This window comes from Phalacrocorax carbo, chromosome 3, assembly GCF_963921805.1.
Source record: "Phalacrocorax carbo chromosome 3, bPhaCar2.1, whole genome shotgun sequence".
Taxonomy (NCBI): domain Eukaryota; kingdom Metazoa; phylum Chordata; class Aves; order Suliformes; family Phalacrocoracidae; genus Phalacrocorax; species Phalacrocorax carbo.
Window position 1 is genome coordinate 129040948 of NC_087515.1, and position 15339 is coordinate 129056286.

The 15339-nt window shown below is 46.2% G+C and overlaps 1 protein-coding gene across 9 annotated transcripts in view; it reads left to right on the forward strand.

Annotated features, from left to right (window-relative positions):
• The window catches only part of DTNB (dystrobrevin beta), a 217857-nt gene that overhangs the window by 48508 nt on the left and 154010 nt on the right, over window positions 1-15339 (forward strand). For all 9 annotated transcript variants that reach the window (XM_064448417.1, XM_064448409.1, XM_064448410.1 and 6 more), the window contains one exon: window positions 12320-12486. In XM_064448417.1, the coding sequence (XP_064304487.1) occupies window positions 12320-12486 (167 nt within the window). The remainder of the gene's footprint in view (window positions 1-12319; window positions 12487-15339) is intronic.

Below are 15339 nucleotides of genomic sequence, written 5' to 3' on the forward strand. Positions count from 1 at the left end.
CTGGGAGGAAATTGCTACCCAGAGTAATACATCCTTGTGGGTTAGTGCATGCGTTCCTGTACTATCTGACAGCTTCTGTTGCCCTCACTGTGGGACGTGGCTGCGCTAGAACACGCAGATCCCAGCCTAACCGTCTTCACTGGGAGCAGTTGCATAAGCGCCCCTTTTCCTGACGCTTTCTTCCAGGCAGCCAGAGATTCTCCCCATCCGTCTGTTCTGCCAGCCAGTCTCCAGATTTAATCCGACATTCCACACAGGAGTCCTGTTACATGTAGGTTTAGCATTCAGATAACTTGACAGGATAACTTCTAATGTTTATTATGTTTCTAATTCTTATCAGTCTCTTGTACAGATACCTCCCAAGCTGCTTGCTGAATTACGTTACCACCAATAATTCATGCCAGTGTTCTTGCCCTCCAAGTTACCACAGTTTTTCTTCCTCAGAAACCCTTATTGTGTTGCAAGTGGTATTTTTGCCCCAGATCAGGCAGCAGTTTCTCTGCTTAAGCGTTGATGAGAAACCATTACAGCTGCTGTACAGAGGTATGTGGCAAGCCACAGCAGGCTTGGCAGGTGGGGGAGGTCAAGTCTGGATTATGTCCCTACAGTAGAAGAAGTTAAGGGAGGCTTGGTGTTGGGGGCCTGGCTACGGGAAAGTAAAAATAGCAAATCTGAAGGATAGAGACAGTAGAAGGAACAAGCTTGGGGTTACTCGGACATGTGGTAGGGAAAGCAATGTTGAGGGAAGACACAGCTCTGATTACAGCTGTGCCTGCAAAATGAAAAACAAGCCAGAGGCTTTGACAGTTTAGGCTGGGACAGGACATAGGCAAGAGTTCATTGTCGCCATGGAACTGGATTGAATATCTCCTATCAAATGGTCATTTTCAATGTTTAAAAGGCAGAAGATGGAAGATGTGAAGCTTGTGCTGACAATGGCTACTGCTGTGGATTCTGTGACTAAATTAATATGAAGATACTTACAAGGGTTGTGTATGTTTTTGTATCTGCATATATTTAAAAAAACATAAATTTTGTTGAAATAAATGCTTGTAGGAGTTTATAGGAATGCCTGTCTCAGTTGAAAACTTGTCCAGAACATAGGCAAAACCATGAAAGAAGCAGAGATTAATGCTGGTTTAGAACAGGATCATTTGTTATTTGGGTGTGGTGGTATGTTGTACTAATGCTTTTGGTCAGATTATTGTCAGCCTTACGAGCCAGCCAAAACCAATCCTCAAAGAGGTGGCCACAAAGATTCCCCTAGTCCTAGGCTGCTGCCCCAAGGAGGTACATCACTGAGACACGGCCTCCGCTTCTAGTGTGGCCAGCAGGAGCCGGGCAGGGATGGGGCCCCTGTGCTCGGCCCTGGGGAGGCCCCACCTCGAGTGCTGGGCTCAGGTTTGGGCCCCTCGGGACAAGAAGGGCCTGGAGGGGCTGGAGCGTGTCCAGAGAAGGGCAGCGGGGCTGGGGCAGGGTCTGGAGCACAAGTGTGCTGGGGGGCGGCTGAGGGGGCTGGGGGGGTTTAGCCTGGAGAAGAGGGGGCTGAGGGGAGCCCTTCTCGCTCTCTGCAGCTGCCTGAGAGGGGCTGGAGTGAGGGGGGGGCTGGTCTCTGCTCCCAAGGCACCAGTGACAGGACGAGAGGAACCGGCCCCAGGCTGCGTCAGGGGAGGTTTAGGTTGGGTGTGAGGGAAAATGCCTTCCCTGCCAGAGCGGTCAAGCACTGTCACAGGCTGCCCAGAGAGGTGGGGGAGTCACCGTCCCTGGGGGTATTTAAAAGAAGGGTAGACGTGGTGCTTGAGGATATGGTTTAGTGGTGGGCTTGGCAGTGATAGTTTAGTGGTCGGACGCGATGATCTGAAGGGTCTTTTCCAACCCGAACGATTCTATGATTCTATTCCTGACCAGCCGTTCAGTGGTGTGTGTCGGACTGCTCTGTTCCGCGCCTGGCAGCGTGGTAACTGCAGCGCTGGACGGGGTAGGAATTGGCATCTCCCTACGGTGAGCTGAAATGGGAGACATTAAGTTCCCAGACGAAACACTGCACTTGCTTCATAGTGCTCCACAATTATTAAAAGGGCTTAAATTTCAGACATTGATTTGGGTCCTTAATGAATTTGGTACAGTCAGTTGATAAATTTTAAGCTGCAGCTGGCACCTGTGTTTCAGCACTGTGCGACTTCTTGGTGGCAGGTTGTCACATCCAGCGTAAACTAAAATCTGCAGCCGTCACGCAGGGAGGGTAACTGATACCCGCCCCGATGCTGGAGCTTGCTTTACGAGGGTTGCTAGTGAAGGTCTCGCTAGTTGATGAACCTCTTTTATGTTGTGATCCAATACCAGAAGTGGTGAGAACTGTGACACCTTTCCACCTTTTTACTAGTGGAAATTATAAAGGCGGGTCCTTCAGGTTGAGGCAAAACTTGGACAAAAGAACAGCTCGTGATCATTCACCTCCCTGCTCAAGGTAAACTTCGCTCTCTAGTGTTACGCAGGTTTGGTTTTCTCTTTCCACTGCAGGTGCCTTACTAGAGGTGCTGAACTGTTTCTCCAGACCCAGCTTGCAAGGCTGTAAGTTGAGTGTTCTGACGTGTATCAGGTGATTCTCCAACTGCAGATTCATGAGAAATTGAGGCCTTAAAAATAATTTTGCTCATCTCTTTCCTCATGAGCCTCACAAAGTTCAACACCAGGAATTGCAAAGTCCAGCACCTGGGAAGGAATAACCCCATGCACGAGTGTGCACTGGGGGCTGACGGGCTGGAAAACAATTTGGTGGGAAAGGACCTGGGGGCCCCAGTGGGCACCAAGTTGAACATCAGCCAGCAATGCCACCTTGAAGCAGAAAAGGCCAACAGTGTCCGGGGCTGCCTTAGGAAGAGCGTAGCTAGCAGCTCGAGGGAGACACCTGTTGCCCTCTGTTCAGCACTGGTGAGACCACATCTGGAACACTGCAGCCACTGGGGCTCTGCAGAGCAAGGGAGACGTGGGCTTATGGAGAGGGTCCCGCAAAGGGCCACAAAGATGAATAAGGGACTGCAGCGTGTGCTGCGAGGATGGGCTGAGAGGTGGGACTGCCTAGCCGCGAGAGGAGACGGCTCGGGGGGACCTTATCAATGTCTGCAGATACCTGGGGGGGAAGACAGAGCTACAGGCTTCTTGGTGGTACCCAGTGGCAGGGCAAAATGGAAATACAGGAAATTCTGCTTAAGCACAAGAAGAAATTTCTTTTGTTGTGAGGTTGGTCAAGCTCTGCATCAGGTTGTGCAGTGTCCATCCCTAGAGATGTTCAGAACCGGCTGGACGATGGCCTGAGCAGCCCGCTCCGGGTGACCCTGCGGATCTCCGGGGCCCTTCCAGCCTCGGCTGTCGAGTCACTTTGTGACTCTAGCTGTGATTGCCATTACATCGTTCCCTGAAGTTCTCTTCTTCCACCACGGGTCTGTACGCACTGCTTAGCTGATAAAACGGCTCGCTCCTTAAAGATCCATCCTTGAAGTTTGTGTCTTTGCTACTGCTGCCTTGAGGGCATTTCCTGCAGCATTCAGCGGTAGCCTTGCTCTGGAGTCAGTCGCTGATGTCCGCTGCAAGTTCGTTTCTCTGGATCGCACCTCAACAGAGCAGTGCTTTTGTTCCCTGCCTCTTCCTCCCAGCCAGATGTTTGTCTCCTTCACAGCTTGTAAATATTCTCATTAATTACTCTGGCGATTGCTGCTGAGTTACTTCAGACGCACTTGAACGCTTTGGTTGACACCTTTAAAAAAAAAATCCTGCAATTTCTTTAGCTGTCTTTTCAACTCGGATATAAGCAAAAGGCAATTAAGCTCTGAACTGAGCTTGTTTTATTGGAGAAATAACATTTGCAGGTTAAAAAAAACATCTTTCTCAAGGCATCAAATAAACACTGGATTGCTAGTATTGATCTAAACAAATAGGCAGCATGCTATTTTTGAGAGCCATAATCTCAATTTGCATGCTAATATGCAGCATAATGACAGCACGCTTTTGTGCAGGCATCCTAATCTGTTTAGTTATGCTTTTGTAGAAGTAACATCCTTTGTAAATGCAAGTGGAAGAAGCCTTCAGGCTGTGGGGTTTTTTCTTCCTCCCATTTACAACGAAGGGAAAATATAGAAAGGAATATCTAGCTTTTAAACTTGCCACGGCTGTTATCTTAAGCTTATATTAACGTTTGTAGAAACGCATGGCTAGCTCGTGGACTCTCCAGGGTAAGGGTTGTATCTTATCTGGAGTGCAACAGATTTTAAAACCCAGATGCGTGTGGTGGGGAGAAAGCAGTTCCTCTTGAGGGGCTCCCAATTAAAAAATGTTCTATAACATTTTTTTCCAACTGTTCCAGGTCATTCTTCAGTCAGGTGTTATAACTCAAGCTTTCGCCACCTTCTGTGACAAATGAAGCTTGAACTTTCCCAGAAGATCAAAATAACTTCAATAATTTCTGAATAGGATTGAGAATTTCTACCTTTCCGAAAGTGACAAAATTCCTGTTTAGCAGCTCCTAAGCAGCCTCATCTGGGGTAAATCTTCTACTTTTCACGTGGAAAGAGAGAGCCTTGCAGAGGAATTAATTTCCTACTTTCCTTTGAAAAAAGGGGGGGGGGGAGGGGGGACACGGGACACTAAAAAGGGCACAGAACGGTGCTGATAATGCCATTTTTTGTTTTTGGCTTTTTCACATTTCTTGAACGTGATTTCCTAGGAAGCTTTGCCAGCCGTGCTGGTGTTTTGATGGGGATGTTGAAGGGTACGGACCACCTTTAAACTTCCCTGTGCCAACAATATTCCCCTTGTGGGCAGGCGAGCGGCGGCCGGCTGAGGTCACGCTCGGTTGCTGCAGGGCTCCGACACCCCTCGGTGTCTGTGCCCCATCGCTTCCCCCTTTGCCTTTGCCCCCCCTTTGCTTCCAGGCGGGCAGGGCAGCGGCCGAGCAGTGTTCTGAGTGTCTTGCCGGCTTCTGTTGCCATTTCTCTGCCTTTCCAGAAGCAAAACTGCCTTATCTTCACCGTTTTCTCTTGTTCTGTGCTTCCCCAGGTTTCTGTGAATTCCAGCTTCCTTTAAGAAATGCAATATAAGTTTACAAACATACTCAGAATTATTTCGGAGTTATCCTGACAGTGGTAAAAGAGTTCTGGTGACAGAAACCCGTGCTTTTGATTCAGCCTGTCCTTTCCTGCCCTGAATATATCGCTGACATCCATTGAGAAACTAGTGTTTCTTTCTCCCTTAGTGTGATTTTGGCACAATGTTTTACGAATACTCGGGAGCCAAAACTTTTTCAGTCTGCTGTAGAGGATCTGGATATTTGCGTGGAGGTCTGCATTGTCCTTGGGCTGTCAGTAGGTGAAATAAAAATAGGCTCAGTAAGAAAAATGTGGCATTAAAATCTTCTGTACCAGCAGTAGGTGATTTCCTGCACTGCCCGAGTTGTAAGTTGTCATCAAGAAAGACTCTTCTGATTGTGGACTCTCATCCTTAAAGACCAGTTCTCCAGACAATTGCTTTAAAGAAAGGAAAAGGAAGCTACAGACTGCTGGAGACCTCCTTGTCGGGGGGAAGGCTGATACCCCTCTGAGAGGCACGGTGTTGCTTGTGCGTCCGAGGGATGACAAATGTCTGGAAGCACGTTTCAAAACGAAGCCTTGGCAAAGCTCTTTCAGTCCGTGCTGCCCTGGTGTGTTAGTGCCTGCCCGTGATAACTTGGGTAGCTTAAGTCAGTAATTCCCTGTAGCATTTTTACAGAGTACAGGAGGGTGTTAAGCTACTGCTCAGCAGAGTCTTTGCACAACTTAAGCTGGGTCTTGTGATACACTTGTGTTTTTCCGTGCCCTGGTTAGAGCCGTCATCTCACTTGGCAGCCAGGAGCGTGCCTCACCGGTAGCATTCGGTGAGGTTCTCAGCCCATCGTTTCTTTTCCAGATAAAACTTCTGCAATGCGCTTCAGTCGTTTCTGTTTTGCTGGTCCCTAAGCTTTCCGGTGGAACGTGGGTTGTTTTGAAAGGTCCTTTTACGTAGGCTGCTGCATAGCACATGCCAGACTGCTTCTGGTCATCATAACCAGCTGATGCCGGGGAAGTAGTCCATCAGCTCCACGTGGTCCGCAGATCGCAGGTGGTAGAGTGGTGTTCCATTGCGAGGAGCGGAGCAGGGCGCGTTTAGGCCCAGAGATCAGGTTTTGTTCAGAGATTTGGCAGCGGGGGGTGCAGGACCAGGGAGGGTTTGGGTGTGTTCACCACTGTTAATTTAGACCGAGGAAGCCAGGTTCCTGCGTTAGTCGTTAGGAAGGTATAGATCCCCGCTCTCAGCTGCCGCCTAAGCAGGCCTCTAGTCATTGCATTTAGCTACGGACGTTAACCTCCTGGAAGCGTTCTCCTTCCGCTCATTTGAATAGTTTCCATGGTAAAATCTGAAAGCCAGAGTTGAAGCCTGGAGCTTGGGCGTCCGTTGTACGCTAGACGTGATTTCTGTGGTGAAGCTGCATACAGCTTTGTAAGGGCTGCAGTATTTGCAGCCTTTGCCTTTCTGTGGTGGGTGTTGCGCAGTTAAGCAGATGGCTGCGCTTCCGCCTCATAGCCAACAGTGTCGTTTGCACCGGGCATCGGAGCGATAGGATTTAGACGTTACGGATGCGCCCATCAGTGTTGCTGGCCTGTGTCCACGGGGACAAAACGAAACCTTGTAGCAGGATGTCTTGTTTACGGCTGTAGTTATTAGTTCCACATGTAAGAGAATACTATAATAGAAGTTTGTATTTATAGTCATGGCCGGTTCTTCAAAGCATTTCTCCTCCAACGTTAATTCTGTCTTAGCCAGGGTTTTGAACAGTGGGGGGTTTTCCAGGTCTTCCTTGAAACATTTGTGTGCGAAGAATGTCAAATTATTACATCTTCATCCTGCTTTAGCTTTCTACTTTTATTACCTCCTCTTTGATTTCTTTTCTTGCGTTTTGCAGCTGTCATATTTCCATTTGCCTTTAACTGCTAGTTTTTTGATGTCTTTGGGTATTTCTCCTACACAATTTAATAAAGATTCTCTTCTTTCCCCCTACTTATTTCTATCTACGTCCTGTTACCGATACCGTTCTTCCTATGGAAATCCTCTGTCACGCATAAGCAAACAACATGGATATCAGGCTCTGCAGTTCCAGACCAGTCTGTGGTCCTGCAGTCCTGCATCTCTCCTACCTCTCTCATGTACCTTAAAATTAAAGTACTTTGAAACAAACTTGTGGATCCAAAATATGGATCCACAATTTTCCTCTAAAACTCTTCTGCATTGTTTTATTTTAGCAGTGTATTACTTACATTGCTATGAGATTTTGGAAGCCCTAATCATATGCCTCTGTGGGAAGGGCATTGTTCAGACAGAGCAAAGACTGGTTTTTGGCATCAGGAGGCAAAATATAAGATAAAATATGAGTACACAGAGCCAGGGCAGTATATGGAGATTTCAAGACAAGGGTGAATATGGGATTTGGGGTTTGCAGCTCAAAAACTGGAGGTGGGGCAATGATACCTACATTTGGGTGCGAAACAGCAAAAAGGGATTCTGACCACAACAGCTTATGTGGAAACATGAGAGGCAGAGGGATTTCTTAAGATCAGAACTGAAGGAGAGTATCAGACAGTAAGCGTGTATTCAGGAAGCTCAGAGACAAAGGGAGCTTGGAGTTAGAGAAGAAAATACAGGCAATTGGTTTCTGCCTCTGGAATCTGAAAACCTGAATCATGTGCATGTTTTGATGCTGGAGAGAAGGGGAGCAGACCAAAGCAAATAATAAAGAAGGAATGGCTATGAGGAGTCGGAGATAAATCACAAGATGGCACAAGATCTTTGAACAAATTAGGTGTTTGTAGAAGAAAGCCACCTAGAAGTATCTGTGTGATAGAGGAGGGAGGACACATCACTTTCTTCCATTTTTCATCTGGAAGAATTTCCAAGCTTTGATGGGGGAGGTTAGTTTGGTGACAAGATTTCTTTCAGGGTCACACTGCAGTGCAGGAGCCTGAGCAGAGTTAGGTGGGTCCGGTGGGGTGGGAAGTAGAAGGATGTGTCCCACAGGGGCAGAACACTTGGGAGAGACTGAAATACAGTGACAGTCACTGACTGTATCAGTTGAAAAAAAGAAGGCAAAGCAAAAACTTGCTGACTGCAGATAAATGATTGGGAGTCAGGAAAAGCCAGACTGGAGAATTGGGTTCATGGTCCAGTCTCTCGAGCTGCTTCCCTCTCCTGCCCTTCCTGCACCTTCCGTAGGGAACTGGTCAGCTGGCGGAGTGAGGGGAGGCAGGAGCACTTGTCTCTCTCAAGAAAAACCCAGCAGGAAGGTTGAGTCTGGAGTACTGGCAGCCAGCAAAGGGAATGACTGAAGACTTGGCTGCAGTGAGAGGTGGAAAGAAGCTTAAAACTCCCACTCCCATATGTGGCAGGGAGCTTTGGGTAATGGGACACCTTCAAGAGAGAAGGTGTCAACAACAAAAATGTTCAGATCACTGAGGCAGAGAAAATGAAGCATGAGCATTTTGATTAGAGCAAGCATTTCAGGAAGGAAAGGAAGAGCAGGAAGGAGAGAGGGAAAATGGATCGGGACATGAGGTGATCTCTTACAGTCCACAGGCAGGAGGGTCATGGTGGTTCAAGTGTGACTTGGAGTTGGGCATGTCAACGATGTGAAAAACATTTTCAATTGACCTCTTCATGGCAGCTTCAGTCCAGTTGGATTTATGCAGACGGGAGCGTGGAAAGTGATCAGAACAGGAGGGAAGAGAAATAAAGCTTGCAACACCATATTTTATGGCATTCAGAAATGAAGAAAAAAAAAATGGAAGAGAGTAATTTCTGCATTTGATCATGGCATACCACCTGCCAGTAAGCCGAGAAGGGGAGGACAGCAGGTTGGTACTGGGAGGAAGCTTGCCATCCCACTTCACTTCCTTGGTTCCCACCCATAGCTCGACTGTGTCACTTTTGGAAAAAGAAAAAACACACACACACACACACACCCCCCAAACAAACAAAAAGCGCAGCTCTTTGGTTTCTATCTTGGCAGCCAGATACCTTGCCCATGATCTAATAATCTCTGATACTGATTGTTTCAGTCTTCCCTTTACCAATCATTCTTAGAGCGAGGTTTTTGCAGCACACCGAGTGCTGTCACCGTTATTATTTTGCTTCTTGTTGTGTTTTATCAGGATGTTGTTATTGCTTTCCTAAATCAAGCATATCAGTTTCAAGCTTTTGATTCTTTGGTTCAGGACTCTTGTCCCTGTTTCATCAATAGTTATCTCTTTTAAAGGCATAGAGCCAGAGGAGATAAGAGATGTTTTTGTAAAGGTGGGGAGGAGGCAAGATCAAGTGGTACGCAGAGGTAGACAGAATGTGCTGCAATCGGCTGATGCCGTTATATCGGCTTTCATCGAGGAGGTGACCTAATGCGGCAGCTTAGCAGGAGACGGCACCCCTGCCACGAGCAGAAGGGGTACTGGGGGAGGGGGGTGCTCTGGGAACCTGTGACTTCATCCGTCTCTCTTTGCAAAGGCAAACAGGAATGTGTGTAAACAGTCTTGAGAGATCTGCCTCGTTGCTTCTTGAAATCCTCTGTCAAAAAGTTTCAACACCTCCTTGCACTTGAAGCTGGGGTGAGGTCACTGTTTGAATAGCCTTAGGATGAGAAAGTTTTTCCCTAATATTCTTGCACGAGTGTTTTCCTACTGCAGCTTAAACCCTTCAGCACCTCGGGTTTGGCCACTGGCTCTGGAGAACGTGTTGCTGGTTATGTGAGCACCTCTTGCATGTTCGCTGACACCTTCTCCCAGCCTGCTCCTAGCTGAGATGTTGTTGTTCAGACAATTATATTGCTTTCCCCGTACATATAATTAACCCACACCTTCCTGGAATTGTGATGCCCCAATTTGGACATTTTTGATGATCGTTCAACATGTTCGTGAAAAATATTGACCAGTGCGTGACCTGGAATAAAGCCCTTTGCTTATTCGATCTTTCCGTTTTGACAATTAACTGCTCTCTGGTCTTTTTCCAATGAGATTCACATCCAAGTTCCAGTCTTTTCATCTATTCTGTGTTTCTCCTGTCACGAGAATGTCATGGGAGACCAGTTTTGTAAGAATTGCTGAAGTAAAATGACAAATTGATAGCGTTTGATGCCTCTTTCCTATTTCAAGGTCAATTACTCTGTCACGGAAAGACATTAGGTTGATTTGGCAAATGTCCATGGCTCATTTCTCTGTCCTTCAGGTGCTTACAGTACTTGGCTTTATTATTTGTTCCAGTATGTATTCTACAAGTTAAAATAACAAGAGAAGTCAGTGGTTACATATGTATGATTTCACACCCTTTTAAGGATCCTATTTACAATTCTTGTAACATCCCTTTTAAATCCCCTGGTAGTTTTCTCTCGTTCCGTTTTTCTGACTTTGTCTCTGAATATTTGAATTATTTGTTTAACCCTCATTAATAATTTGTCCCAGGTTTTGCTTCTGTAGGCTTCCTCTTGAATTTTAGGATGTTGAGGAACTCTTTGTTTTAGCCACATTGGTCTTTTACTAGAGTCTGCTCTTTTCTCTGCACTGAGATAGTTTATGCTTGTTTCTTTAGCATCGTTTCTTTAAGGAACTGGCAGTTCTTTTAACTCAGTTTTCCTGTTGAGCTGTTTCTTCCTGTAGCTTACCACTAATTCTCAGGAGTTTACTGAAACGGTCTGCACTGAAGTCACTTTCTCTCCCCTCTGCTTCCTGAAGTTTGCAAAATTACTCTGTTGGCATGTTGGCTTCAGGTCACTTGTCATCTTTTTCAACCAGTTGTTTTCTACTGTTTGATACAAATCTAGAAGCCTTCCTTTTCAGTGCTTTTTCTCAGTTTTCTATTTAAAAAAAAAAAAAGTCACCAGTTCCTCTACAGTCCATTCCTACTGGGAACTTGTATATTGAAATCACCTACCTCGGTCAGGTCCTTTGCCTTATACAGCCTTGCTACGTGCTGCAGTAAAGCATCATCCGCCTGATCGTCTCGGTCCTGACCAGGTCAAGGCTCAAGATGTCTTTGTTTTAATTGTCACCCATGTGTTTTCAGCGGTTTTGGCATGTGCATCCGCTCTTGAGGTACCAGGCACTTCTGCACTGTTTACCTGGCCAAACCTTCCCGGAGGAGCTGTATCTCTCTGCATTGACTTTACTGCCCCGTGCGGTATTGCACCACGCCTCCGTTAGAACAGCTAAGTCAAAACCTTTATCATAGATCAAAACTTCAGACTCTTTCGAATTATTTCTCTTCCATCTTTCAGGAGTTTCTGATAGCCATGTCTAAGAATTTCAGCTGACGGGCTGAAATTTCAGCTGCTCTTCTTTCCTGTGGTCTTCTCCAAAGCACAGTTGTTTGTACCTGCCTGTAACTACTTACGCAGTAGACCCACAGCGATGCTAAGCTATGTGCTCCTGTAATTCACCTCCACCTTCATCCTTTCCATGCTGTTTCCCGTGCCTCACCTTTTAAGATGCATTTGACACAGTAGGATATCTCCTTTACCTCATTCTCACGTTCCTCTCTTGCTTATTCTGAAGACTTATTAAACGGAGTGAGTCTGTGATTGTTTGTTCATGGGTAGAAGCTTTTTTTTTTGCCTGCTTCTGATGGTGGCTCTGCAGGTCACACCTAATTTAATTTTCTAGTTCTCGAGATGTTAAGATTTAGAAGCAGGTTGGGGATTTCTTCAGTTTAAGCTGTAGAGGTGCAAGAGGCAGCTCAGCGTCGGGGAAGAGCGAGGGAGGTGCCTCGCAGAGAAGTGATTCGGAGCAGAAGCCCATCGCGGTGGTCTGAATTTGCCTCTTCTGTGAAGAGCTCTCTCAGCTGACCCAGGGCAAAGCCGTCTCCTTGGGCAGAAATCAGCCTTTGTGAATGTAGCCTTTCTGCTTTCCCTGTCCACTCATAAGTATTCTCAGGGGTGCTGGCCTTCTGTGGAGACTTCTGGGGCTGACCGTATCTGAGGAGGGAGAAATCTGAAGAAAAAATATTGGACTTACATTGGATTGGAAATATTCCATCTGAAATATTGTCAGATGGAACTGCTGTGTTATCGACAAGTGAAATTTACAGTTAACCTTACCGAAATTACCTGCTCTGCACTTAAAATCCATGGCCTGCCCAGAACAACAAGGTGGTTTGTGGTTAAGAACCTGGGGGCGGGTTTTGGAAGCTCCAATGAAATGTGATGGTTGAGGTTTTCCTAAAGTTCGCTTATTACTTTTTTTTTTTTCCCCCCCTCCCCCCCTTCCCCATCTCCCCCAAGTCTTCCATCCCGTGGAATGTTCGTACTGCCGCTGCGAGAGCATGATGGGTTTCCGGTACCGATGCCAGCAGTGCCACAACTACCAGCTCTGTCAGAACTGTTTTTGGCGTGGCCATGCAAATGGTCCTCATAGCAACCAGCATCAGATGAAGGAGCATTCCTCTTGGGTAACTCACCTTTGTTTATCATGCTGAAACAACTGATTTATTCTGGAAGTTAAAGTTTTTATAGCAGAACTGTACGGTAGGGCTTTTAAAGGTTTTCAAATAGCAAAAGTATATAAATAGGTGAACTGTACTGTTTTTATTGCAAATGATGTTGTTAATTTGTTGATGGTTGTCATTGTATTCCACGCTGTTTAAAGCACACAAGACGGCGCAATCCTTCTCAGGACCTTAACACGTGGTTTCTTCCCCTCTTCGCATCAGTCCTACTTTTCTTATGTTTTCCTCTCTTCTAGCCTAGAAAGACGTAAAGGTTGCAATACCTCTCCTCCCCAGAAAGGTAAACCAGTTAGCAGGAATGCTGTGCTTAGCCGGGAGCCTTATCCAAGTGGCATCTCTAAGGACAGTGTTTCTTTAAGAGAAAAGTTTAGTATTGTCATGTCCTGACAACTGTAAATATATGCATTGAAAATTCTTAACTAAAAACCCTTAAATTATATGAGAAATAGCATTGTTAGGTGACTATATGATAATCACATCTCAAGAAATAATAGGCAATTTTAGATATAAAAACCTATTTTATGACAAAAGATTAAGCCCAACCTTTTACTTATTCAAAGAGAAGTTCAGATGATGATTGGATTATAATTAGTAATTATCTTCATGAGGAAGCGTCATTATAGTATTACTGTTTAATTTAGAAAATTGGGGCTTAATGCCATTCAGTACTTGGAAGGCAAAGATAGGAAAATTCAGACTTAAATATTGTCCTTTTATTAACTCTGTGGGTAATAAAGTTCTGGAATGTTTAATCTGAACTACGGGTAGGTTATTAGCCCCTTCAGTATACATAAACCCAGCCTGCGTTTTTTAGCACAAAGGCATATCTAAATAGTACGACTGACTCTAGTGTAGCTGTTCCCTTCTGAAGCCGCTGGCCCGTGCTTGCAGCGAGCCAGGTCAGCCGGACCGTGCCCCGTTCTGGTACTAGGATCTGTGAATCTTCCAGCCCGTCGTCTTTCAGTATTAACTTTGATTCTTACTAGGCTGTACAGAATGGGTGGGTTTTAAGATGTAATTCTGAATTGGAGGAGCGGGAAGTTATATAAACAGAGGAGGAGGATATTCGGACTATCGCTCTTCTGGTAAACGCGGCGGTGCAGGCGGTTGCGTGACCCGAAGTGCAGGACTGTCAGAGCAATCCCTAGTTTCAGCGTGGACCAAGCAGCACGCTCCCAAGCAGCCCCTAAGGTCAGGTTTAGGAGTTGACGCAGGCGAGGAACCACGCCTGCCGGACAGCTGGGTGCAGCCACCTTGCTTTGGAGATGGAGAATTCAGATTATCGGCCGTCAGGACCAGGTAGCGGCCCTGGAACTCCTTCCTTCCGTACTCTTCGTGTCAAAGAATGAGGGGGAATTGCACATAGAGAAACAACACTGAACAAAGCGCAGAACTGGAAGCAGGTGATTACTGGAAACAGAGTTTATACAAGACAAAAGGAAAGAATTTAAGAAAGTAATGATAGTTGGTAACCTCAAAAGAGACTAGATTTTAATATCTTATGCAATGAAAACACTGATACATAAATACAGTGGGTCCCGAAGTCTGTAGAGGAATTCTAGCAGCAGCCAATTTGGCTGACTTGAAGAGAAGCAAGGTGTAGCTCGTACTAGTAGGAAGGTGCAGCCGCTGGTGAAGTGGAAGGAGCGCTGTTCAGAGCTGTGCTTCGTAAATCCGGTACGTGTGCAGGAGGTGGTGCCGTACGGCCGTGGGGTTGTGCCTGGGCCTGAGCCGAAAGAATAAAAGGCACAAAGAGTGCGGGAGGTATTTACGTTTCTTGTTCGGCGTAGTCAGAATGCAAATCGAAGACAGATGAAATTAAGAGGCTAAAGGTTGCCTGAAGGTGAAGCAAAGACAAAAGAAGGAAATCAAGGACAAAAATGGAGAAATTTGAGGGATTTCAGTAAACAGTAAGGCAATCATCAGGAGCATTTATGTTCCTGTAGTCTAAAGTAATATCTCTGGCTCTAGCTCTGAAAACTTATTTCTGAGCCTTTTTAACAGTTTCCTGTGTTCTTTAAGCAACAAAGTGTTTTAAATAGACTAAAAAATTCAGGGATATATAAAATACTACTACAGGCTGGGTTGTCTCCTATAAACTGAGCAAGGAAGAGGAATCTTTTAAGAGAGAGGTCTCTTACATATTTTTTTCTAAATCCTTTTAACTTGTGCAAGTCTTGTGTTTTGATTTTCTGAAAATTGAAAATTAGTCTTAATTTTTTAAAATATATCTTAGTTTGGGATTTGGACTCTATTACTGCCAGGTAAATGACAGACAAGGAAATCCATCAGTTGGTGAGGTCAGGGAATCTGAAGAGCCTTTTTTACGACAGTCTCCAGTCGGACACTTCTGCCTTCTCCAGCCGGGTAACCAGTACTGCTGGTACAGGGGCGAAGCTGAACCTGATAAAAAGATGAAGGACATCCAGCAAAGGGAATGAATTTGAAGGCGTCTGTTCTGGATCACTTACATTTTAAAAAAAGATGCAGTTTGGTAGCCAGCACCGGGCCCTTGGGGCCAAGGGGGCCAGCGGTGTCCTGGGGGGCATGGAAAGGAGTGTGGGCAGCAGGGCGAGGGAGGTTCTCCTCCCCCTCTGCTCTGCCCCAGTGAGGCCACATCTGGGGGGCTGCGGCCAGTTCTGGGCCCCCCAGTGCAAGAAGGGCAGGGAACTGCTGGAGCAAGGCCAGCGCAGAGCTGCCAAGGGGATCAGGGGCTGGAGCATCTCCCTGGTGAGGAAAGGCTGAGAGACCTGGGTCTGTTCAGCCTGGAGAAGAGAAGGCTGAGGGGGGATCTCA